General features: G+C 40.4%; 1 protein-coding gene across 1 annotated transcript in view; it reads left to right on the plus strand.

Annotated features, from left to right (window-relative positions):
• BARD1 (BRCA1 associated RING domain 1) overlaps positions 1–25,449 on the plus strand; it is a 66,418-nt gene extending 40,969 nt beyond the window's left edge. Inside the window, exons 7-11 of the mRNA XM_067548707.1 lie at positions 1,598–1,706; positions 4,180–4,315; positions 7,003–7,095; positions 22,439–22,536; positions 23,262–25,449. Coding sequence (XP_067404808.1) covers positions 1,598–1,706; positions 4,180–4,315; positions 7,003–7,095; positions 22,439–22,536; positions 23,262–23,594 — 769 coding nt within the window. The 3' untranslated portion in view covers positions 23,595–25,449. The remainder of the gene's footprint in view (positions 1–1,597; positions 1,707–4,179; positions 4,316–7,002; positions 7,096–22,438; positions 22,537–23,261) is intronic.
• Positions 25,450–26,428: the final 979 nt, after the last annotated feature.

Raw genomic sequence — 26,428 nt, forward strand, 5'->3', positions numbered from 1 at the left:
CAAAGAGAAATGAAAGAAGAAGAGGTGCATTTAGGTTAGAATGATCATACAGCTTGGATTTCATTGTGTTTTTTTCCTTGGTTAAGACTAAATATGAGGATCTTTCTGTTTGTCAATCAGGTGACTCAACCGAGGTACTTCCACATAAGAGACTAAAATCTGCTTTCATCCTTAATATAGGATTGACACAGCAGCATGTGGCATCTTAAAAAGATAATGCTACAGTGACACAGCGGTTTTTTGACCTCTTTAGATCTGCTTTTTCGGTTACTCCTTACTCTGAAAATTGGCATAACTGAATCACTTCATTCTTGGAGACGTGCTTCCCCGTCATGAGCTTTTATTTTTCCTTTTAAGTTCTAGGACCACATAAGGTGGAAGTAAGAGGAACAGCTGTAGTAGCCATTATTCCTACAAAGGACAATGCAGGTACAGTGCCCCCCAGGAGCGCTAGTGGGACCATACTTGCTAACACCAGTTATTACACCTGTTCTGTAGCTGCAGGCTTTTCTCCCCTAACTACTGTCCTGCTACTGTAAGATGGTGTGGCAAGGAGACAGACATCATGGTCACACTCAGACATGCCCATGATTCATTACAGTTACAACTATCCAAATTATGGCTGGTGCATTATGTAGGGAGTAGGGGGTTTCCTATGTGCCCCATAGCATACCTAATAGCCATAATTTCTCCTGATATTGGCAGATCATATTTGTCACCTGTGATGTATGGTAACAAACAGACCAAGAGAAACAACACCAAAATGTGTGTTGATGACTATAATACAAAGCGGTGTTGGCTACCTGTGGGATCCTCATGCGCATGTGTGTTTTCTGCCATGGGGTGGCCTTGGTAACAGGCATCTTATAGTACTTCGTGTCAATCAAAATATGACCCTGTTAGTTTGAATTGTGTTCCAATTCTGGTAGCTGGAGGATTTGCTAATGGAATACTGAGTGAGGAGAAAATAGCATTGACAATAAACCTTTGGTCTTGATTAGTACCTCTAACCTATTATATAGAGACTTTCAGTATGTCTTATGGTCTGTAGTAGCTCATGTGGATTTTTGTACCTAAACGAAAGCCTTTTGTTTACTTACTAGCATATATTTTTGTACATCAGCAGTGTGACATGATGTTGGTGGATTCCAGTGAAGACTTTGTGTGTTTGTTTAACCTGTGTATTTGTTTGTATTAACTTGTAATAATGTTAGAACTTTCCATTTGGAATCAACATGCATTTTCTTCCCTGGTGGTATGATTGCAATTAAACATTATACAACCAAATTCTCTGTATTGAAAATTCTGGCTGTTGTGATAGATATCAATGTGTGAGAAGCAAAACGTTTAACAAGGGCTGTGGTTTATTTAACTTAGCATATGCTTGTAAACTCTCTTACTTTTCGTGTTGAATGTAGCAGATTGCGATTCTGAATCCATCTGCCTTTGATGCAATTCTTGAATCTTTTCTGTGTGTTTTAGCTGAAATTGCATATTAGTAAGAAGGTGGGAAAACTATCCAGCTAATGCATCCAGTTAGTTAAGAATCAAGTCACATATTTTATTTACTTAAACCCATCTGTGCTTGTTTTACCAGTAATATATTCGGTCTGCGCCCTGTGGACTATGCAGAAACTGAAAAGATGAAGTCTGTGCTAATGGTACCAATGAAGAATGAATCATATTCATTTAGTCAATGCTCAGAAGTAAGTGTTTCTAAAAATAAAATCCATCTTATGAGCCCCATTAGACCTGGGGTAACGAGGGCATCTGGCTTTATAGACCGGTTAAAAATGGGTTGAAAAAAATAGTCCCAGTCAAATTTTTAAAACTCTCCAACATTCCCAAGAAGCATTCTGTAAGAGAAATTATATATACAGAAGGTGGTAGGAAGGCTTTATATGCAAAACTATGGGGTCATCTCCATAACTCAGAATGGCTTTGTTGATTGTGAATATTATGGCCATTCCCAAAATCCTTACAAACTTTATTTCACATTGTGTGTTGTCAGCTTCCATTGTTTATGTTGTTGTGTATACACATCCAGTAAAAAGAAGCACTTATCCTTTGCTCTAAATGCTTTTACACGCTTAAAAAATATAAGAGGCTATTGCAGTATCATATCCCTCTTCACCCAATAATTAATATTTTCAACTGCTGGGATATTATGCATCTTTACAGTCTTCTGCCAGAGGCCCCTCAGTTTCTCGCATCTAGTGAAAACAGTTGGCCTCCCAGTGTACCTTGACAATCACAAATATAGTTCTGTATATGAGTGGTGGTCATATTTACACAAATGCCCCTTTTCACTGCCAGAAGAACATGTAGAAAAGCTTTAGTGTAAATGAGAATTAGGCCTTACATACACGTTTCCCTATGTATCCAGAATATGTAATAAAAATATGTACACTTCATTGTTTAGAATACCCTTCAAGACCTTTGGGGATATGGGGGAAAGGGTGTGGTGCCTCTTTGGACAAACTGGTTTTGTTGCTGTCTTTGATGCTGCAGTTTACGTGACTGTGTCTTTGTATAACAGTTTCAATTCTGAGCGCCTCATTACAGTAAAATGTGTTTCATTTTATAGCTAATGTACAAATGTATGTTTTATGTGTCTGTGTTTGTATGTTTTATTGACTATTGTGATATAGCGAGGGCAGAGGGCAGTAGGAGAGTGGTTAATTTATTTGAAAACGGTACACAAAAACCTGAATGACACAGCTCAGTCTTTTTGACATTTCTGATATCCCAGAATACGCTCTGAGTCTTGCTTGTATGGCTCTTGTTGCTGGCATGGCGTGACCCTAAGGACTGCTCAATGCTAACTGGCAAAGGCTTCACTGTTCTGTAACAGCAGCTCCTATCAGGCCTGACAACAATAAGAAATGTCTTATAAAACCACATATCACAGTGATCCTCCCAATCATTGGATTATGATATTTAACATCAATATAAGCCCCAGAATGCTCAGGGCTTTCTGTTCCCAGTAGACTAGCCAGAGTCATTAGAGGGCAGTTAGGAGCAGCTGAAGCCAATTAAGGCCTAGCCAGGTGCCTGATTAAAAACCCTCTACTCCGGAGAGACAGGAACAAGCTGGAGGAGTAGGGGTGCTGTGCTAAGGAGCAGAAAGGAGTACAGTGTTGTGTGGAAGAGCGGAGGAGTCCTGAGAGAGGTACTGGGCTCAAGAGGGGGGGAAACCTGCGTCTGGCAAGACTGAGATACTCCCCCAGGCACCCGGGCCTGGGTAAGGAAGCCCAGTCCAGGCAGCAAGGAAGCAGGGCCTGAGGAGCTGGAAAGACTGAGGAGTAGGGGGTGGAATTAGCCCAGGGGAAGAGTCAGCAGCTGCGAGTACAGTGCCAGCAGCACATAGCTGCTACTCATAGGGCCCCTGGCTGGGACCCAGAGGAGTGGGCAGGCCCGGGTCCCTACCCTCTTCCCTGGGGAGACGGGGTAATTTTAGCGACACCCTGACCCACTACAAGAGGCAAAAGCGCGAGACCCACTAGGATGAAGCCGGCCGGTTGCTACACTGTATATTAAAAAATTTCGATAGCACCTAGAGGACCCAGTCAAAGAAAAGAGCTGCATTGTGCTAGGCACTGTACACTGAAGGTGACTTTTTAAAATCATTACCCTTTAACGCCCCAGTTTAAACCATTCAGAGCGCACATTGATTTAAAAACTCAGTAAATGAGTAGGTTATGTTCTTCTGTTGATTAATACGCAGGAACTGCTATTCTTAGGGGGAAAAGCTGTTCTCTAAATTTGAAAGTATAGGTTTCACTGTGTGGTGAATTTCTTGTCACATAACTGTGACCTATGGAATGTAGGCATGTACTACAGTTTCCAAACAGAACCTGCTGCATCAGCCCATTTGCTGAAAGGTGTTACTGAATCAAAAAATCCCCAAGACAGAACCTTGTTAATTGAAAATTGTTTTTGTATGTTACATAAACTAAAGAAAATATCTACAATGCCATAGCATTCCCTCTCGAGCTAGTTGATTACATATAGATTTATTTATGAATTCTGTGTCCCTGTAAGGTGCCATGAATTTTTTATTTCAAAAGGCTTATTCTTTATCTAATAGAACTGTCAGACAGATTAGTTGCTTTCTTTAAGTTCCCAAACATTCAGTTTAGGAAAAACTTAGCACTTTTTCCTCTTGTCCTCACACAGCAAGGAAGCCCAGGCCACCCTAGAGAAGGGCCTATTGTTCTACTGGGGAGCGGCCTCAATTCAGAGCAACAAAAATCACTGAATAAACTTGCAGCAGTTCTGAAGGCTAAAAAATGTACTGAGTTTAACAGCACAGGTAAGTAAGCCCATGTCGGAATGTCTCTTTTAATACTCACTCTGTACAAGGGTTATACCTTTTAGCTATCAAGATGTTAATTGCATAAAGTTTTGTAGCTGAAAATAAAACTTCAGGTTCCACAATTGATATGGTATTTATGTCTTAATAGGACTGAAGCAATATAAGGTTTAACATTTTTAGCCTATAGTCTAGGGATACCTTTTCTGGAGAGAAGCCTTTGGTACAAGAGAAGTTGTGAAACTTGCTGGTAGAGAAAATGAATTGGCTAGAAACTTATTTTCTAAAAGGAACCATCCACCAGGATTCTAATGCCAAGTTCCCTGTTTCCCAGTACAAGTCAGGCAGAATTCCACAAACTCTTATATTTGGCCCCAACTACTTTGCTGGCCTGGCCCCATGCTGTTGAGGTGGTAGGATAGCCCTCTTCAGCTTAACTACTGCCCTTGCAACCTTTCATTCAGTTCCTTCTGGACCACAGTTGGTGAAAATGCTGCCTACAGGAGCTCTGTGTGTATGTCAGTCACCGGTTTGACTGTTTTCATCTGTGTTTTCACGCATCTGGTATCCTTTTCCAGTAACAGTCCCTCCCTTGTAGTCAAAACCATGATCAACTGTTCTGTTTGCTTTGGGTGCTTGTTGCTTAGTTTGCTGTCTGTGTTTTTGTTTTTTCTGTTGCATTTCAGCACCAGTGGTGGCTGGTGTTTTGCCACTTACTTTGCACTTTGGCAGCAATTTTTGGGTAATACGTCGGTGCCAGCCTCTGCATTTGTGCTGGGGTCACGGGCACTCAGCACCCTCTTGTTGCTGCTGTAGTTCTGAGTCCTCGGCACTACAGCTCTAATATTTGCCGTGCTTCAGCACCTGTCTTGGTGCTCCTTTGCTGGAGCCTGAGTTGATCCACACTTGTTCTGGTTCCTCAGTGCCTTGCATTTGCAGCACTTTGCTGCATCTTTTCATCTTCTGGCTTTTTTCCTTTTTTGGATGTGCATCATTTGTTACATGACGTCTAACATGGAGGAAGGAAGGGAGACAGTAAAGCTGCTTCACCCTTGTTAGTTCGCAGGACCATGTCTATAGCAGATAAGGTAGCAAATATGGTTATCTGCCTTGGACTGTACCACGACGTCACATTTTGCCAGACAGTTAGAAAACATGGGAAAATACCTTCAATTCTCCCTCAGCACCCAGGGAGACTCCTATCAATTTGCATGAAGCCAGCCTGGTTAAACCTCCTGGCTCAGGACTCTAGTTTTGACCTGTCTGCATTGGTGTTACCTGCAAACCCAGCTCCCCTCTCATAAATCCATTGTTGGCAGAATGGCATCATCAAAGTGCATGAAATCACCACCTTCAAAGCTGAGGCCACAGTTGGGGCCCCTGTGTTTGGAGTCACTGATACGGTGCTCGAGCTCATCTTAAGCAGAGCCTCTCCAGAAGACAAGAGGCTTCAAGAAGGAGCCTGCGGCATTTCAGCATGCTGTTACTAAAGCCCCTAACTAAAGCCTAGGCAGCTGATGTTACTCTCCTTCCTCATTTAAAAGGAGAAAACCTGTTTTGTTAACATTTTTGGTTCTGGCCCTAGAGTTGCTGCTTGTTGCACTTTTACTACTTTACTTGAGACGTCTCTTGAGTTTTACTCTTGAAGTAAGAATCCTACACAGGTGGTATCTTTAGAGAAGGGCAACTTACTGATCTCTAACTCTTCTCTGAAAATACTGTTATGATGAGTTCTGTTGCCTGCCATCTATCCTCAGTTTCAAATTCATCTTTACGTGTTGATAAATAGTTACACTTTGATTGTTTGGGGTTTTTTTTTTTTTGTTTTTTTTGAGGCATTCTCTTAATCCCTTCTATTGATCGGCTTATTCCCTTTGAGAGCTCTGTTACCCGTGCAATATAGAACTGACTGAAAGGTTCTCATGTTGTGGTGAAGCTGATCAAGGGCTGGTTTACACTTACTGCGTGATTTGGCGGCAGTCAACGGGAGTTAAGCAAACTACGCAGAGTAGTTTGCGTAACTCACGTCGATTGCTCTGCTTCTCTTCTGCATGTTGTTTACACTGCGCTGAGCCAATGGGAACAGCTCAAGGGATGGCTCAGCGCTACGCTATTTGAGGGGGTGGACTTACTCAGTCGACTTCCTGATCGATTGAGCGGGTCTCGCTGACCACTCAGTCGATCCAGAAAGATCGATATGGTCAATATAAATGTAGCCCAAATGCAATGCAGTCCTAAGAAGGGGCATGGCTCATGTTTCACCCATCTACTGCTGCATGTAGAGCCTGAAAATCTTGAGCTGAGAAAATTCCACCCCTCTTGGGTTAAGATACTAACACCCAATAGTGAGAATCCTATTGCAGTTATACCTTTGGAGGAGAAGCAGGTTTATTGATCAATAATGTTTCCTTCTTTTATAAATTACAAGCATACACTTACAACAAGTAAAAGCTGTCTTTTTGCAGCAGAAAGAAATGTTGTGGCTTTTCAGCTATAACATCCACTTGCACAAGTTTGTAAAGAGAAGCTTTTGATCACAGTGAATGAAAACAGATTTTGAGTTTGGGGAGCTTATAAACGGGGAGGAAATAGTTCATAAATTGTGGGTGACTGGATTTGTAACAAGTCTTATAAATCTGGTTATTTTAGGTTTGTAGGCTCTCTTACATGTGTAACTTTTACCCTAGTGACTCACGTCATTATCCCGGATGAGCCAATGCGAAGTACAATCAAATGTATGCTGGCCATTCTGGCTGGATGTTGGGTCCTGAAATTTGAGTGTAAGTATTAGAATGGATGTAATGTTTTATTTTTCAAACAAATGTATACTTTCACTTGAGGATGAATATTACCTGAGAACTTTCCATTCTTTTTTCAGAAACTGGTTTTAAATATAGATATTGGCTTAACCCAAACTATGGGGCTTTTTAAATTTTGAATGATAAGAATTTAATCTTAAATTCTTAATTACTCCATCAGTGGAAGATGTGTAACGCATTATTGTTAATGAGATGCTATTGAGATAGTCATTCACCAAATGTAAGGAGGAGGTGAATTTGCTTACCGCTCAGCATGTTAGCAATAGTGCTGGAATGCTCAAGGTAAATGTTCCAATGGATGTGTTTAGTATTAAGGTTAAGCATTTTAAATGGCTGTAGATAAGGGCTGATTTGTATAGCAGTATAAGACTGATTAGGAAAAATGACAGGATGACTAGTTAACAGCAAAACCCAGTCAAGCTTGTGGGCCCATCCTTGTATTCTTTATGCTTGTATAGCTCCCACAGAAGTCAGTGGGGAATTTTGGTTGCTTTAGGGGTATAGGATTAGTGCCTGACAGCAATATATAAAGTAGTAGTTATACTATTCAATACACCTGTGCACTGAAGAACTTTTATATTCCATCTAACAAAATAGTAATTTAAATGCAAGGGCAGATGAACAGATATCTATATAGTATACCTCTGAAGCCATTTTTCAAGTATTCCCTTACGCAGTTTATCGATAGCTATTTTACCGCATGTGGATCTTTAGCAGTTGTTCTCTGTGTATATCTTGAGGACTGACTTTATTAAGTTCCCTTCTAATTTATTTCTCCAGCACTTTGTTGTCTTCTAATATTGTGAAAGCTCTTCTTGTTCCCCTTGACTTCTCTGGGGCAAGAATTCTTCCCTCTCAACCCCCTCCCCCACCTCCCACCCTCACCCCGTTCCTTTATTCTTGTTCCTTTATTCTTTTAAAATTATAATTAACTTGTGTGCAGCTTATCTATCAATGGAGTATTTATAGATTTCTTTAAGTGGTTTCAGGAGTGTCTTGGGTGACTAAACAATTGGATATGAAAATTCATCTTTACTCAAGAGGGACTGAATTTAGCAGCCTGAATCTTTGGATTTTGGATGCCCAACTTAAAGGGGCCTGATTTTTTTCAAAAAATGCAGAGCATGAGGTCCAATTAAGGTGTCCCAGGTTGGGCAGCCAAAATCACGTTGGAAAACTTGGGCCATCTGCTTTTAATGTTCATGTAACTTTCTAATGTCCACTTGATTTTTTTTCTCTATTCTTTTCAAATGGCGCATTGGATGCTTTTAATATCACTTAATTGAAACAGCTTGGGTTCATTCCCCTTTTCTTTTTGAATTACCTATAGATAACTCTTCAAGGAGTCTTGGTACTGTGATCTGTTACAAGGTTCTAGTTACATGAGTAGTTTCTCATTGACTCCCTCAGACATGTTGATAAATGTTGGCATGCCCAAACAAACACGTGGAATTTGGCATCCAGCACTAGCTTCAGATACTTTGGCTGTTGAAAAGTAGGGGTAATTGTGGGGCAATTATGGTATTGTAGCTATCTGGCTGCTTAGAGGTACACATGGGCAGGAAGAAACCCACAGCAACAGAGAAACATTCTAACAAATTTCGGAGGGGTTAGAAGTCTGGTGGAGGCTGGAGCTTGCACAGGGTGACTATGGAGTGTGAGTGTTCAATAGTTAGAATTCTTTTTCACTGAGAATATTTAAACCTAACATTTCTCTGGTAGATCTTGACTTTATCAAAGCTACATACAGGCTGTTCAGGAAGTCTATGAATTTTCCAAATGTACACGTTAGGTATCCTCCTCTTCTCCATCTCAACATTTTACGGGTCAAACAATATAGAAACTAATACATAATGATGTCACCAGTACAGGATTATCTCTTCCTTCAATTGAGCACTAGGGAGAAGGTGAATTTTTGTAGCAGGGGTGAGATCGAACATTTGTGAGAGAACTTGATTGTTTTTTAACTTTAGAAATGTGACAGAAAAAAGTAAATGCCGCCTGTGCAGGAATCTTTGTTCCATGGATATTTTAATATTTTTGTTTTCTGTTGAGCTTTATTTAATGTGGTGTTAAAGTACTGATTAGTATACTCCAGGCTGCTAGCGCTCACAGCTTAGTAAGCAACATACTTTTTAAAAGCAAGTGTTTCTCCTCCCTAGTGGGAAATGTTAGTAATAACTCATGGGGTCTGATGCAGCTAAGTGCCTATAATTAACAACACTACTCCATCTGCTCCCACCAGTTTGTTGTTGGTCTTCTTCAGAGTCATTGCAAGTTAAAGATTGTTATAACAAATAATTGGACGCCTGCTGATGAAACATTTGTCTAGGGAATAGGGTTTTGCTTTGCTTTGCTTTTCATACTCTCTCTCCTTATTTATCATTGTTTTTGGGGCTTCTGTTTAGTAATTGGTTAAGTCCACTTAGATGTGACATAAAAATAAGCTTTTTAAAAGTGTGCACTTACTCAGGTGTATTTCTTTTGACCCTGCATCTAAATCAAAGCCATTGCAAATAAATTAAACCTAAGAAATGTTGTCTATTTATGCTTAAATGTTTAAGCCAGAAATTCAAATTTGGGATCCACTTCAAAACTCACTGAGTTAATGGAAAGACCCAGTATTTTGCTTGTGGAAATATTCATATTGTGGCACATGTTAAAATTGTTCTCCCAGTATGTTTTTTAAAGGAAATTTACATGTATGGCCTAAACAGTTTGTTCATGTCACTTACCAAAAGACCCTGCTTTATACTTTGCAAAAAATATTTTATTAAAAAATTCTATTCTTCTGTATGAACTCTTCAGTATGAACTCTTCAGTGACAGCAGATTTTCATATCTGTGTAATAAAAACAATCTCCTTTCTCATCTGCCTGAATCATTCTGTATCATAATGCCGAATTTGAGATTGTATTTTTATTTTAGAAGAATGTGTAATCTCCCTAAATACTTGTTTAGTAAAGAGCTGACTTTGGAACATTCTAGTGGAGACTGCACTACTCTTTTATTTGGGCTTGCACAAAGCCTGCTGCTAGTATACATGGCCCAAAAACCACCACAGCTATTTGAATTCCCTTTGGGCTCAGTGGAGGCTGACAATGTAGGAGTGGTAATAGTGTGCAAAAAGGTATCTTCAGAGATGAAAGATTTCATTGTACCTATTGCTTATTTTCTATACGTTTTATATATACTTAACGAACTATCAGCGATATCTCCATTTTCAGAGCAGCATACAAATCAATTGAGACACCATTGTCACCCTGCTCCTTGCCCTTGGCCATATCTTTCATTCCTTTCATTATTTTATTGCCTTCATTATTTCTGGGACTTGTAATAGACACAAAAAGTAGCATATCATTATCCTCCAGCAAGTATGTTGAGATTAAGTTTCAAATATTACTGAATTTCATTTCAGCTTTTTTCTAAATCAGAGTACAGTTTGATTAAAAACATCAGAGTTCTTTAATATCTTTGGAGTTCACTGTTTTCTCCTGAAAAAGGCTTGACTATTTTTCATCATTTAAATAGATGACAATCTGTTACATGTTTGTTACAATGGCTACTATGATTGTCAGAGTAAATGGATTCAAGAAATACTTTCATGTGAATGTCTGCATTGGAATAGATAGCTTTAACTACACCGCTCCAATCTCTACCTGGCTTCACAAAAATATGTAATTTTAAAGAGTATAAAAGTTTTTAGGATGGTAGTATTCTCAAAAATTTAGGACCAAATTCTATGCTTAGCTGTAGTGTATAATTACCTAGTGTAATTCCTACATAACTCCCTTGAGGTCAGTGAAGTAACTTAGGACTTACACCAATGTAACACTGGTGAATACAACTCTGACCTTGCTGTCCAGTTCTCCAACCCATGCTCATGTAAATAGTCCTTGCTAATGTAAGTAGCTTCACTAAAGTCAATAGGACTGCTCCTGTGAGTAAGGGTTGGAGGATTGCGCCCTTGCCTTGCAAAATTTACAAATTGCAGTTTCTTATTTTCCGTGGCCTGGAAACTACATGAATATGAAAGGGTAGTAACAAAGGTAAACTAGTGCCAGCATTCAGGCAGACAGCGCATTGTGAATTTGTATTGATTGCCCCAAATGTTTTGGGAAGACTAGGGGCAGAAATGGTTCAGGGTAAGCAAGAGAAACAGACAGGTACTCAACATGGTTTACTAAGGAATGCGCACTCCGCAGTGGGTTACCCCTGAAGTATGATTCCAATCCCTTTGAAATGGAAGGAAATGCATATTCTTGCTATAAGCCCTTATTCTTTTTGGGTAGTTGATCCAGCAAACTTTAGTCACAGGATAAATAAAATGGCCAGTGGAAGCATGTGACTACAAGAACCAGGCAGAGGAAAAGATGGGCTAGTGAAGGAAAAATAGAGCTCAAGAACTGGTTTGTGGAGTTGGAAAATGAAGAAGGGGCACAGCAAGCGGTAACTGAAGGTGGGAGGGCAAGGGAGAAGAGAAGAGAAGCTAGTCCTATACAAAAAGTGGATGCAACAATGGAGATATCACCCAATAAGAGCCCCAGGAGGATCTAGGATGGGTTGCAGAAGATTGTAAAGAAGAATAGAAGACGAGAGGACTTGCAGCCAGAAAGAACATGGGAGAGGCCGGAGAATCGCACTATCAATAGGAAAAGGCTGGTCTATGTGATTGGGGACTCCCTACTGAGAAGAACAGTCAGGCCTGTAACCAGAGCTGATCTGGAGATCAGAAGGGTGTGCTGTCTGCCCAATTCTAGGATACGAGATGTGAACCTGAGGCTGAAAAGGATCCTAACAGGAGCGAGAGAGAATCCACTGATTGTCCTTCACGCGGGAACAAATGATATAGCTAGAGTCTCACTGGAACGAATCAAGGGGGACTATGCCAGGCTGGGGAAGACTCCTAAGGAAATCGAGACTCAGGTGATCTTCAGTGGGATTCTGCCTGCCCCTAGAGGAGGACAACAAAGGCTTGACAAGATTATGATCAACAGATGGCTCAGGCAGTGGTGCTATAAGAAGGGCTTTGGGATGTATGGCCATTGGGAGGCATTCATGGACAGAGGACTGTTCTCTTGGGATGGATTTCACCTGAATAAGAAGGAAAATAGACTTCTAGGATGGAGGCTGGCACAAATGATTAAGAGACCTTTAAACTAGGAATTTGGGGGAGATGCTCAAATAATCTCCACATCTGATTTTAACATTGAGAGGGAGGAAAATGAAAAAAGAAAGTATATAGCAGTGGGTAGGAGAATGGAGATTAAGAGGAAGAGTGGTGTAGATACCAGTCTAATAGGTGATACTGGCGGTAGAATGACAGTGCCGAATTGTGTGAGGAATGTGAGTGAAGCCAAACAACAAAAATTAAGATGTTTTTACACCTATGCGAGGATCCTGGGTAATAAAATGAAGGAACTAGAGCTGCTGGTGCAGGAAGTGAAACCAGATGATATAGGGATAGCAGAAACATGTTGAAATAGTAGTCATGACTGGAGTACAGGAATTGAAGGGTATGTGTTGTTTAGGAAAGGCAGAAATAAAGGCAAAGGTAGTGGAGTAGCATTGTATATCAGTGATGAAGCAGACTGTAAAGAAATTAGAAGTGTGATGCAATGGATAAGACAGAGTCTGTCTGGGCAAAAATCACACTGGAAAAGAAGAAAGCTACTAGAGCTTCCACTGGGATAGTGCTTAGAGTGTGCTACAGACCACTGGGAATCCGATTTGGATACGGATAGAGACCTAAATGTTTTTAATGAAGTAAATACTAGTGGGAACTGTGGGATTATGGGAGACTTTAATTTCTCAGATAGAGACTGGAAGACTAGTGCTAGTAATAATAATAAGCCCAGATTTTCCTGGATGTGATAGCTGACTGATTCTTTCACCAAATAGTTACTGAACCAACAAGAGGGGATGACATTTTAGATTTGGTATTGGTGAGTAGTCAGGACCTCATAGACGGACTCAATATGGGGACAACCTTGATTTGAGTGACCATGAGCTAATTAAGTTCAAACTAAATGGAAGGATAAACAAAAATAGAACTGTGACTAGGGTCTTTGATTTCAAAAGAGCCAATTTAAAAAAATTAAGGGAATTAGTTAGGGAAGTGGACTGGACTGAAGAACGCGTGGATCTGAAGGCAGAGGAGGCTTGGAATTACTTCAAGTCAAAGTTGCAGGAACTGTCTGAAGTCTGCGTCCCAAGGAAGGGGAAAGAATTCATAGGCAAGAGTTGTAGACCAAACTGGATGAGCAAGCATTTCAAAAAGGTGATTAGAAGAAAGCAGAAAGTCTACAAGGAGTGGAAGATGGGAGGGATCAGTGAGGAATGCTACTTTTTGGAAGTCGGAACATATAAAGATAAAGTGAGAAATGCCAAAAACCAAGGAGAGTTGGACCTTGCAAAGGGAATTAAAACCAGTAGTAAAAGGTTCTATAGCCATATAAACAGGAAGAAAACAAAGAAAGAAGTCAGACCTCTAAGCACTGAGGATGGGGTGGAGGTTAAGGATAATGTAGACATGGCCCAATATCTAAACAAATGCTTTGCCTCAGTTTTTAATGAGGCTAATGAAGATCTTAGGGATAGTGGCTGGGGAGCTAATGAGATTGAGAATATGGAGGTAGAAATGACCACATCCGAGGTAGAAGCCAAACTCGAACTGCTTAATGGGACTAAATCAGGGGGCTGGATAATCTCCATCCAAGGATATTAAAGGAACTGGCATGTGAAATTGCAAGCCCATTAGCAAGGATTTTTAATGAATCTGTAAACTCAGGGGCTGTGTGGTATGACTGGAGAATTGCTAACATAGTTCCTATTTTTAAGAAAGGGGAAAAAAGTGATCCAGGTAATTATAGGACTGTTAGTTTGACCTCAGTAGTTTGCAAGGTGTTGGAAAAAATGTTGAAAGAGAAAGTAGTTAAGGACATCAAAGGTAACAGTAATTGAGACAAAATACAACATGGTTTTACAAAAGGTGGATCGTGCTAGACCAACCTGATCTCCTTTTTTTGAGAAGGTAAGATTTTTTAGACAAAAGGAATCCAGTGGATCTAATTTACCTAGATTTCAGTAAGGCATTTGATACGGTTCCACATGGGGAATTATTAGTTAAATTGGAAAAGATGGGGATTAATATGAAAATTGAAAGGTGGATAAGGAACTGGTTAAAGGGGAGACTACAACAGATCATACTGAAAGATGAACTGTCAGGCTGGAGGGAGGTTACTAGTGGAGTTCCTCAGGGATTGGTCTTGGGACCGATCTTATTTAACCTTTTTATTACTGACCTTGGCACAAAAAGTGGGAGTGTACTAATAAAGTTTGCAGATGAGACAGAGTTTAGAGGTATTGCTTAATACAGAGAAAAAACAGGATATTGTACAACAAGATCTGGATGACCTTGTAAACTGAAGTAATAGAAATAGGATGAAATTTAATAGTGGAAAATGCAAGGTCATACACTTAGGGACTCATAACAAGAACTTTTTCTATAAGCTGGGGACACATCAGTTGGAAGTGACAGAGGAAGAGAAGAACCTGGGCGTATTGGTTGATCACAGGATGACTATGAGCTGCCAATGTGATGTGGCTGTGAAAAAAGCTAATGCGGTCCTAGGATGCATCAGGCGAGGTATTTCCAGTAGAGATAGGGAGGTGTTAGTACCATTATACAAGGCGTTGGTCAGACCTCATCTGGAATACTGTGTGCAGTTCTGGTCTCCCATGTTTAAGAAAGATGAATTCAAACTGGAATAGGTGTAGAGAAGGGCTACAAGGATGATCTGAGGAATGGAAAACCTGCCTTGTGAGAGGAGACTTGAAGAGCTTGGCCTATTTAGCCTAGCCAAAAGAAGGATGAGGGGCGATATGATTGCTCTCTATAGATACATCAGAGGGACAAATACCAGGGAGGGAGGGGAGTTATGTAAGTTCAGCACCAATGTGGACACGAGAACAAATGGATATAAACTGGCCATCAAGAAGTTTAGACTTGAAATTACACAAATGTTTCTAACCATTAGAGGAGTGAAGTTCTGGAACAGCCTTCCAAGGTGAGCAGTGGGGACAAGAAACCTAGCTGGCTTCAAAACTGAGCTTGATAAGTTTATGGAGGGGATGGTATGGTGGGACAGCCTAATTTGACAAATGACTAGTCTTTGACTACTAGCGGTAAATACGCCCAGTGGCCTTTGACAGGATGTTAGATGCGGTGGGTTCTGAGTTACTACAGAGAATTCTTTCTGGGTGTGTGGCTGGTGAGTCTTGCCCATATGCTCCGGGTTTAACTCATCACCATATTTGGGATTGGGAAGGAATTTTCCCCCAGGGCAGATTGGCAGAGGCCCTGGTGGTTTTTCACTTTCCTCTGCAGCATGGGGCACGGGTCACTTGCTGGTGGATTCTCTGTACCTTGGAAGTCTTTAAACCACTATTTGAGGACTTCAATAACTCAGTCTTAGGTTAGGGGTCTATTACAGGAGTGGGTGGGTGAAGTTCTGTGGCCTGTGTTGTGCAGGAGACCAGACTAGATGATTATAATGGTCTCTTCTGACCTTATAGTCTGAGTCTATGGGTTACAGTCATCCATTTAATCATCTATTTAATGATTGATGGTAGTAATGCAGAACAAATCAAGATTTTGTATATTAAGGAATCCTGACTGTTGATGTTTGAGTGAGCAAATACTACTTTACAGCAGGTCAGTCCATTGCAAGCATTGGTTGCTTTTAAATTTGTTCAGAAGGTGTTAATTAGAAGTTTAAATGAGTATATAAACCTTTTGAAATCTGTTTAGGCTTATTTACAAACCTATATGTAGCAGAGCCAGTTTGGGGATAAAAAAACCAAAAGTCATTGTGTGTGCCTCACTCAAAAAGCTATAGTTTCCACAAGGGCGAAACTTAATCTATCCACATGAATGCTTTCCTTTCTGCCACCATTACCTTATGAAAGTTCGAAAGATAGATCATCTTTAAAAATTCAGTAGGCCTTTATGGCTCTGTCTTTGTTTTCCCAGGTTTATGCGTATGGCCATCTTATTAGGATCTATTCTAGGAAATTAAAATAGCATGTTAATGACGGAGTATGACAATAATTTTTTTAACTGGTACTACAGCTAAATTCTACTGTGTGATGGGTCATTCAGCTAGTGTCACAGGATCAAATTCTCAGCTCTGGTCTTTCAGTATGAAAATTATGAAATCACAGATTGAATGGCATTTTCAAAAGCACTCAGCATTGACCCAACTCAGCTCCCACGGGAGTCCAAGGGAGTTTTACCTTTGACTTCAGTAGGAGCAGAGATAGGCCAACACTGAGAGCTTTTGAAAATCCTACTCTATGTATATAAATATCACTCAATTATTTATTCAGTATGGTATTTTATTTCATTTGGTCTCCTCTTAATCATGATGACAGACTGAGTATGGTAGAGGGGTTGTTAAAAGGAAACTACCATTTTACTCAGCCAGTCATACACATTGCTGGGTTTTAAATTATTGAGAGATGCACAGGAGAAGACCTGGGCTTTATTGTGGACAACTTAGTGAAAATGTCTGCTTAATACTCCGAAGTTACCATACAGCAGACAGAATGTTCCCCTGTATGATGTTATAGAAAGTCTCATTGTCTTCTGCTTCCCAGTCTATTTATTTGTATTACTGTAGTATATAGGATGCCACCAGGCTAGGCACGGTACACAAAACCAAGACACAGTCCTGCCCTAAAGAATTTAGAATCCAAGTCCCCCCATCTCTTGTATTTAGATGGTAAGATCTGATCTTTAAGAGTGGGGACGATCATTCTGTGAAATTTGTACTGTGTCTACCGCAGTTGATGCTCTGATCTGTAATTGAGGTTTCTAGGTGCCATCAAAAATCTATTATTATTATTATATTACCCTCAGTGGTGCAGCCCCCCTAGAATATTGTGTTCAGTTCTAATCATTTTAGCTTAAAAAAAAAAAAGGGGGGGGGGGGGAGATAGCCCACTGTTTCTGCTATCTCACTACCGAAGGTAAATTACTTTGCTCACCCATTCTCACCTCCTACTCAATGGTCGTCATTAGGTCTTAAGTACCGGACTCCATCTCCCCAATTGTTCTCAATGTACCTGGATATCTATAAGATGCCTCTGTGTTACCTATTTTCCGTATTACTGCATCTGAAGAAGAGAGCTGAAGTCTCTCGAAAGCTTATGTCTGCAAATATTAAATTTGTTAGTCTTTAAAGTGCCACAGATCTCTTGTTGTTTTTGCTGTATCCAGACTAACACAGCATGATATGGAAAGGGTTATTTAGGCCCTTCTGTTAACTTTTCTCATAATACTAGAGTAAGATATTCAGCTGAACTAATTCACTCAAAACAAAAATGAAGAAATCACATGGTTTAATTGAGAGTGTACGATTAACCTGTGGAAATCATGATCACAATACTTCAGCGAGGCCAAGAAGTTAGTAGCTTTAGAACAGAGTAGGGGCCAGGATGGAGCACCCCTCTGCCCCGAGCTCTGCTCTGGTCCCATCCCCCCGACTGCGGCCCCATCACCTGGTCACCCTGGTATGGTGACCAGATAGCAAATGTGAAAAATCGGGAAGGGGGTTGCGGGTGGGAGTTATAGACACACATAAGACAAAGCCCTGAATATTGGGACTGTCCCTATAAAATCGGGACATCTGGTCACCCTAGCTCCTGATCCCCCAGCTGCAGCCCCTGGTGCCTGGCTGTAGCTACTCAGTTCCTGGCCTGGCCCCCTCCTGCCGTGGCTCCAGCTCCTGGCTGCGGTCTTGCCTGCAGCGCCAGCCTCTGCCTGCGGTGCCCCGTCCTCAATCTCCTGTGCCCAGCCCAGTCATGGCCTCAGTGCCCATTCTCTGCTTTTGACATCCAGCCATGGGTGCCTGGTCCCTGAGGTCCTCAGCCACCGTGGCCTTGACCCCCATCCCATTCCCAGCTTCGGCCCCTACTGCAGCCCTGCTCCCAACCCCAGCTGGGGGGTGAGGAGATGTGGACAGGGATGGGGGGGGGGGGCGATGTAAAAAGTTTGGGGACCACTGCTTTAGAAAACATATGGAAGAGAATGTCCCCAGTTAGTAGTTGGTTTATATGCTAAAGTAAACATTGTTACAATTTTTTTATTCTCACAGGGTTTGAAAAACACTTCTCTGATGGGCAAATTATTCCATAATTATTTGTATTAGGGTTTCTTGCACCTTCCGCTGAAGCATCTAATACTTACAACTGTCAGACAAGATACTAAAACAGATAAACCACTAGTCTGATCTTGTATGGCAATTGTAATGTTTCCCTCAGTTCCTTATTCATTCTTATCTCTCTGCTCTTATCCTGTGAGTATTGTCTGTTCTTTTCTAAGCTGTGCGGTTTCCTTACTGCCTATTAGTTGTGCTGTTGACAGTAAAATGACATCTAGGATATAGAAGTCTGAAGCATCAGCTGACATCCATGCAGAGCTGAGGATTTTAGTAATTTTCACATTGCTTCCCATACACAGACAGGAACATTGTAGAGTGGGTTAGAGAAGAGACTGAATGACAGCTGTTTGAAAAGCATCTCAGCACACATGGTTCTGTAAAACTGTCTAGCCATGAGCTGTTGTCAAATATTAAAAGACAGATGATTTGAAACAAGTTCTGCTTCAGCATTGTTATAGGATAGACTTTCTCCAATAGTGGAAGCTTAGTCGTACCGTCCTGATGACAACTTGTGAGGTTCAGATCACTCCGAGAAGTGGCATATAACCCTAGCAAAGTCAACTCACTTAAAATGTCTGCATTTTAAAGATTGTTTCATCTGTGCACCAATAACTTAGGCCCATATCTTTTTTCCATATCTGTAAATGAACCACACACCTTGTGTGATTTTGATGAGATATGGATGGAAAAGAAAACTCCTCAGACAAACATTTAGTAGGCCATGTGTGTGTGTGCGTTTCCATGTGTACACATGCACACTGTTAATTTTTTTTTTTAAATACTTATAGGAATCGGTGCTAACTCTCAGTATTAGAACTTGGTGAAAATGAGATGGTTGGATCAGAAGCATCTTCACTATCTTGGTTAAGTGTCCTCATTGTAGTTAAAAATTAAAGCATTAAAATGACTGCAATTAAATTTTACTGAAAAGATTTGTCAGGGGAGTTGGCTGCATGAAATGGGAAGGCATGTATGCAGAGATTTAATGTACTTTGCATTTTCTGCTAAAAGAGGTGCCTTTTGCCAACATTAGTCACTTTCATGATTTAAAGTTTAGTTATGCTCAGGAAAGTAACTCTGTAAAAAGGCATCTTAGTGTTCTATATTCATTCTGCTTCCTCTGTTGCTCTCATCAGATTTGCTCTGTTTACCACTGCCAGCACTACAAGCTCAAGTTGTCATTCGAAAATCAAGTTGTGATGAATCTAGCCTTATAAAGCCTCACCTTCCTTAAGCAAGGATCCTGGAAGTTGAACTTCGCTGGCAAGTTGGCTCATGCGTGAAGCAGAATAGCATACAGCAGTGGTTCCCAACCTTTTTTGCTCAAGGGCCACAGCTATCATTTTTACAACTCTGAAGGGCCGCCAGTCTCCAGCAGCAGCCCCCCTTCCCCCCACTGCAGCCAGACAGAAGGAGTTCAGCAAGGAAGCTGCCTCCTCTCTGATCTCCCGTCCCCCTGGCTGCAGCAGGGAAACAGCACGCGTCCTATAGCCCTGTGTGCTTCACTTGAGCCCCTAGGCAGTGGCTCCCTTCTGTAGCCAGGGGGATGGGAGATCAGTGCTCCCCTCCTTCTGGCTCCAGCAGGGACCCCAGCACCTTTGGACTCAGGCAGAGCACTTTGCCAAGCACTGATCTCCCGTCCCTCTGGCTGCAGAAAGCAAGCTGTAGCCCTGTGGCAACGTGCTCCGCCTGGATCCTTAAGCACGGCTCCCTTCTGCAGCCAGTGGGGGGGGAGTGGCAGGCCACTTTGAAAGACCCCACGGGCCACAAGTTGGGAACCACTGTCATAAAGCATGTTCTCCAACAGGTATACTGGTTCTTTGCTGCTGCTAATAGCTCAGATTTGTTGGTAACCCAAACAGGAAACATGCAGATGTCATTTTGTTTTTCTGACCAAAGCCACTCTTTGAAAAATACAAACTGATTCTTAAACATTAATAGCCTGCTCTTTTTTTCAGAGGTGCTGAGCACATGCAACTCTTGTTTACTTTATTGGGAGTTGTGGCTGTGCAGTACCTCTGAAAATCGGGGCAAGTATATTTTAATATGCATTAAAAATAAAGAACATTTCTCCTTTTAATTGTAAGTAATACACATCAACATCAGTGCATTCGTGAGAGGAGGAAAAAAACCCAACCTTAAGATGAAAATCTATTGGGACTTCTTTCTGTCCAGGTGCAGTGGGTATCAACGTAAGGGTTGTGGAAGTAGTTTTAAAGCTATAGTTATTACTTGAGTTATGAAGACTTTTGAAATATTTTGTCAGTATTCACTGCTCTGGGTTCCAGTAAACACATGATTTTTTCCTTTTCCAGAAAATAAGAGTTTTTGGTCCCCTTTTTAAATTTTGTACAGGTTCATGTTAATTTCACACAAGTAATTGAGCAGAGCACGCACACATTCAGGCTGGCATGCGTAGATGAGAGGAAAAACTGTGGAAAACATAGTGTTGTGGCCTGTGGAATTTTTGACCTCTCCATAAACTGGTGGCCATATTTGCAATCAAATATATAAACACAGCTTGCCTCATCAAATTATCATTTGCTTTCATGTAAACCGATAGCTTGGTGGTTTTTTATTTATAACTTATTTTAAAATTCAAAATAAAGCCAGAATGAAAATTAAAATCAAATGATCAGTGGCCTGTTTGCAGCACAGTCAAGCTGCCTGGGGTTGGCCCAAGCTGGGAGATCTCTCTCAAGGTTCTGTAGTGCGACTGATCTCCATAATATCTGAGTCCCTTACATGTAAAATCAGTTGGAAATAGCAATGTCCTTCATAGGCTTCATGGAATCTCTTGCTCTTCTCCCTTTTTGGGGTAAAAACTGAGAGTAGGGTTGGGTTTTTGTTGGCTTGGTTGAGTACTGGTTTTCTTGGTTTCAGATTTTAGGGACTGGGGGCCTGAGTATAATGAAGCATCAAAGTTGAGAGCTACTGAGCCAGTGCACCTCTTGGAGGCAGTTAACAGGTTTTATTGAACTTCTTTCAAAAGCAGCTTCACAAATGTATATTCACATAGCATTCACACTTGTGCATCTTTAAAATGCTACTTAAATGCAAATTAATTGGGGAATCTGAAAGGGAAAGAGCACAAGGTAAGGCATTATAAAGTTTCTGTTCTGATTTCATATCTCAACTACAAACTACCTCTCCCAGATAATTTTCATTAAAACAGGAATGAGATATGGTTCCTGGTATTAGTAATGCAATACAGAGTCAGCTTTTTACTAGCTAATATCCAGCGTAGGTCAGGCATTTGCTACCATCTGATGGCTGCTAATTGGCCTGCAAGATAAGTTTGTGGTCTTAAGGAGCCAAATGATCAGCAAAGCAGTAGTTAATTCTGACATTTTAAAGTGTCTATTAATGACACTTTAGAGTCCATGTCCAATGGGAGTAGTGGGAGATGAAGTTCATACTTCTCAGTCATTGTTTCTGGCAACTTGCAGACCTGATGCAGTTTTGTCTGCCTGATTCATATTTAGAAGGTTATCTTTGCACTAGTGAGAACTCTGCATGGTTTGGGTTTTTTTTTTTAAATTTACATGAAAGCTTAGATTCTGCAGGATGCGCATCAAGCAGAGTCCCTTAAGAACACCAATGATTTAGTTGGGGTTGGTCCTGCTTTGAGCAGGGGGTTGGATTAGATGACCTCCTGAGATCCTTTCCAATCCTAATCTTCTATAATTCTATGATCAAGCAGACCCCGTACACCCCATGGGTAGAATGTTTGATGCCACTCACTTACAGTATACTTTCCATCTAGGAGTAGGATTTCATTTTCCAGGGCCATCAAATTACCATCTTTCAGAAGCACTTCTATAAACTCACTTTAAAGAGATTCTTAGAAATTGGCTGAAATAGTCACTTAGGCCTTGATGTTGCAAGGATTTCCACATCTGTTTAAATTGATATGCTAGGAATATTCCCTTTGACTTCAGTGTGTAACTGTTTGCAGTACATAAAATTAAGCACACATGTAAGTCTTTGTTGAAATGCAACCTTACTATGTGATGTAATCTTGTGAGTTGGCAATAACAATGCTTTGCTCTGTTACCTTGACATATGTCCTAATTCCAGGGGTGAAGGCATGTTTGCAAAGCAGAGTTCGTGAACAAGAGGAAAAGTATGAACTTTGTGATGGTCCACGAAGAGGCAGACTCAACCAAGAACAGTTGGTAGCTATCTGGATGCAGATTTTGTTTTTAATGATCTTCTATGCTGCTGCCCTCTGACTCATGCGTGGATGAGAGATTTAATATTTTAATGTGCATTTATTCAGGTGTTTGTGAGAGAGAGGTGATTGAAATTACTGCCTTATGGATGTTCACAGTTGTCATAAACTGTTAATGGTTATGTGACTTTTATTCCCATAAACCTTGCCAAAGCTTCAGAGGCAAGTCTCAGTTAGATTTATGCAAGAAGTTGCATGAAACACAAAGGCTAAAGTTTCCTCTAGGACTCTCCAGTTCAGTTTCAGTTGCTACTTGGAATGACTCCATCTGAAAGGAAGGAAAAATATTGTAATTATTTTTCATTCAGTCTTAGGTCCATCCTATCTTTTAAACTATCATCTCCGGATGTAAATGTACACCAGTCTTCTGATGTAATTTCATCAGTTGTGTTGTGGTAGCACCTAGCAGCCCTAATCATGGACCAGGACCCCCTCGTGGTGCATACTGTACTAACAAAACACCAAGGAGCTTACAGTCTAAATAAATGCCTTTCAGAGACTGGCTTTGATTGGATGGAAACATATATTGAGGCTTCTAGAACTTGTTGCACAACTTAGCCTATATTTTCTGATGCACCTATTGAGCTAATGCTTGTTCTTTTGACTTCCCCCATCATATGCTGAGCTGTAGATTCCTGTACTTATTCTATTTCTTGTTTTTTTTCTTAGCTGCCTAAGTTGTTTGATGGTTGCTACTTCTATTTTTTGGGAACTTTCAACCACCATCAGAAGAATGAGCTCATGGAGCTGGTTAAAGCAGCGGGAGGACAAATCCTCATTCGGCAGCCAAAGCCAGATAGCGACGTGACACAAACCATCAACACAGTGGCCTACCATGCAGAATCTGGCTCTGATCAGAGTTTCTGCACACAATACGTTATCTATGATGTGTCTTCTAAATACAAACCAGACAAAATTCGCCAAGGCAAAGTCTGGACGGCCCCCTCCAGCTGGCTCATAGACTGTGTGATGTCATTTCAGCTGTTACCTGTTACAAAGTGAATATCCCGGCAGCATGAACAAGATTCTGAAATGACCTCTGAAGCTAGGCAGTCTGGAATCAAAAACCAAAGCCACTTTGCATTACTCATACTTAGAACCACTGTAGATCCTAGTAATGATGGGGGGGTCTCACTGTGAATTGCTGAATGTTGTGACTAAATGAACAAACAATGAAAAAAATAAGGATAGTGCATCAAAAATGTACTTTAAATTCATTTATTTGACAAAGATAATTTTAATTGTTATATTTTGGCATACTAATAAATGTCCCATTGGTATTTTGTAATTTATAAATAAAGTTTTTGTAACTTGAGACCTTTAGATCACCTGGGGTTGTTCAAACCTTCCCTTCAAAGTGGATGAGTTCACCATTTTTATGTGTATTAACAGGGCTCTACTATAAGTGTCACATAATCAGATTTCCCTTTAAGGCCAAGAATTAAAAAATTGGAACCTAAGGTTAAATGCCTAAAGCCCTACTTGGGCATCTGCCTGATTTCACTGAGATCTGGGGCAGTTGTGTGCTCAGCACTTTTGAAAATTGGGCAGGTGCATAAATACAGAATTAGGAGCCTAATTTAAAGATCCTAAGTGGAATTTGCAAAACCACTTAAGTTACTTAGGACAAGTCCCATTAGACATTCAATAGGATTTGTGGTCTTAAATCACTTAGGGGTGGGATTTTCAAATTTTCTATCTTTAAAAATCTTGAGCTAAACTACTGTTGATATTTAATAACAGCATATAAATCATTATCAAATTTCATTCCACTTTCATACCTGTAAATATGTAATTTAAAAAAATCCTAACAAAATAGCAGCTAATTTAAGGCATAATTTTTTTAAAATGTCAGATTTAAAGAAGTGTCAGATGATAACTATATTCAGAATTGTTTTATCCATGTCTACAAATGGTAATTATATTACATATGACTACTATCATAGCCTCTTCAATGGGAAAACTGCAGCAACCACAAGCATAAAATCGTGCCTTTTAGAAAGTAGAGCGTTTTATTAAAAATTTATTCTGGTTGCATTTGAGTAAATTTTGACGTTTTACATATTTTGTTCTAATAGCTGATTTTTACTGAATCCTTTATTGCCTTTGTAATTGACCACAGTTTATGTTAATGTCTATAATCTCGCTTTCTTTCAATGTATTCGAGTGGCTTTGAAGCTTTTCATCCTGTAGGTCGCATCAGGTATAAAATCATGACTCGGAGCCTTGTGATTGTAATGTTTGCTATGTGATGGTGATAGTGATGATGATGATGATGACTGGGGAAGGAGTAAGAGGGGAGGATTAAGCCTTTCTATTCACATTTTGTATTGCTTGTAATAAAACTTATGGTGCCAATGACTTTAAAATAATTTATTACGTAAGTTTAGCTGCAGAATAAATCTGAAGCTCCTACATATCTTAACAAGAATTATTTGCATAAATTCCCGACACAGCAGCTGAGCGCAACAAAGATTCTGTCTGCGAAAGCCCCACTCTCTTCTGGGGAAAGGACAATTGATTTCTTTTCTATAACCATTGTCACTGGGGATTCTAGGCCATTTCCATTATCTTCCAGAGAACTCTTTGGGGAGTGTTGCTTTTTTCACAGACAATACAATGGGTAAAATTTTCAAAAGCGCCAAAGTGACTTTAGGAGCTGAAGTCCCCAGTATGTGGATCTCCCATTTAGATTGGTGAACCATCACTGTATACTAAAAGCAGGTTTCATGCACTTGGCTGTGTGTGTATAAACTGGCAAGTGCGCGTGCAAATGTCACTGATTAACGGAATAACCATTGCAAACTGCTGATTTTTGTGAATAAGCAAATGACTGAATAAACGCTACAGAGATGAACACATATCACTATTCATTTATTTTGACACCAGTTAATACTGAAATATTAAATGTGTAAGTAATGTACTATGGCAGTGTTTCTCAATTGGGGTTCCGCGGGAACACTGTTAGGGTTCCGCGAGCAGCTGTTCTCCGTGCCACCGAGAGCAGCTGTTCTCCGCGCCGCCGAAAAAGGGAAGATGTCCTGGATTTTTCGGCGGAGGGTATCCAGTGTAAGTGTAATTTAATTTATATTTAATTGAGAAACGCTGACCTAGTTGTTTGTATATATTATTTGCTTATTTTGACATTTTTTTGGCCCCATATGTAAAAATACTGTTAAGAGTTTCGGGGGTTCCGCAATTATTTATCGAGTTCAAAAGGGTTCCGTGGCCAAATTTAATTGAGAAACACTGTACTATGGTATACTTCATAAAAATAATGAACACTCATTCATTGCTGCTGTGATGGACAGCAGCTTTACACCAGCAAGGAATTTGACCCTGCTATTTTTACTAATTTACTATTCTATTTTACTAATCTAATCCCTCTTCAGAATTTTAATAGGAGAGTCACCATTTGGGGTGTCAGAGGGGAGCTGCAAATTATAAAGTGGACAAGTCACATGGAAATTAATGACTGGATAGAATTGGGGTTAGAAACTATAAAGTTGCCACAGCTCAGTGTCTCAAAAACAAAAAAAAAGCCACATCCTCCTAAATTCATCTGTTTTGCTCACAAGTGGACTTTTGTTTCTCTGAACTTAGCTCACGCTTCCAAGTCAGGTTTCTATGCTGTAGGAACCATATAACATCAGACTGAGTGATATCTAGCCTTATCTGCGAAACATACAAAAGACATAAACTTGGGTCTGGGTCTTGCAAGATTTTCTCTGCAATCAGATCCCTGCACCCTGTTGTCTTTAAGGGGGTTCTATGTGGGTACCAGGGTCTGCCTGTAGGAATAATTGCAGGATCCTGGCCAGTTTTAGTGCTGGAAG

This window comes from Emydura macquarii, unplaced genomic scaffold (genome assembly GCF_026122565.2).
Source record: "Emydura macquarii macquarii isolate MOO-44397 ecotype Brisbane River unplaced genomic scaffold, CSIRO-AGI_Emac_v2 contig_1253, whole genome shotgun sequence".
Classification (NCBI taxonomy): domain Eukaryota; kingdom Metazoa; phylum Chordata; order Testudines; family Chelidae; genus Emydura; species Emydura macquarii.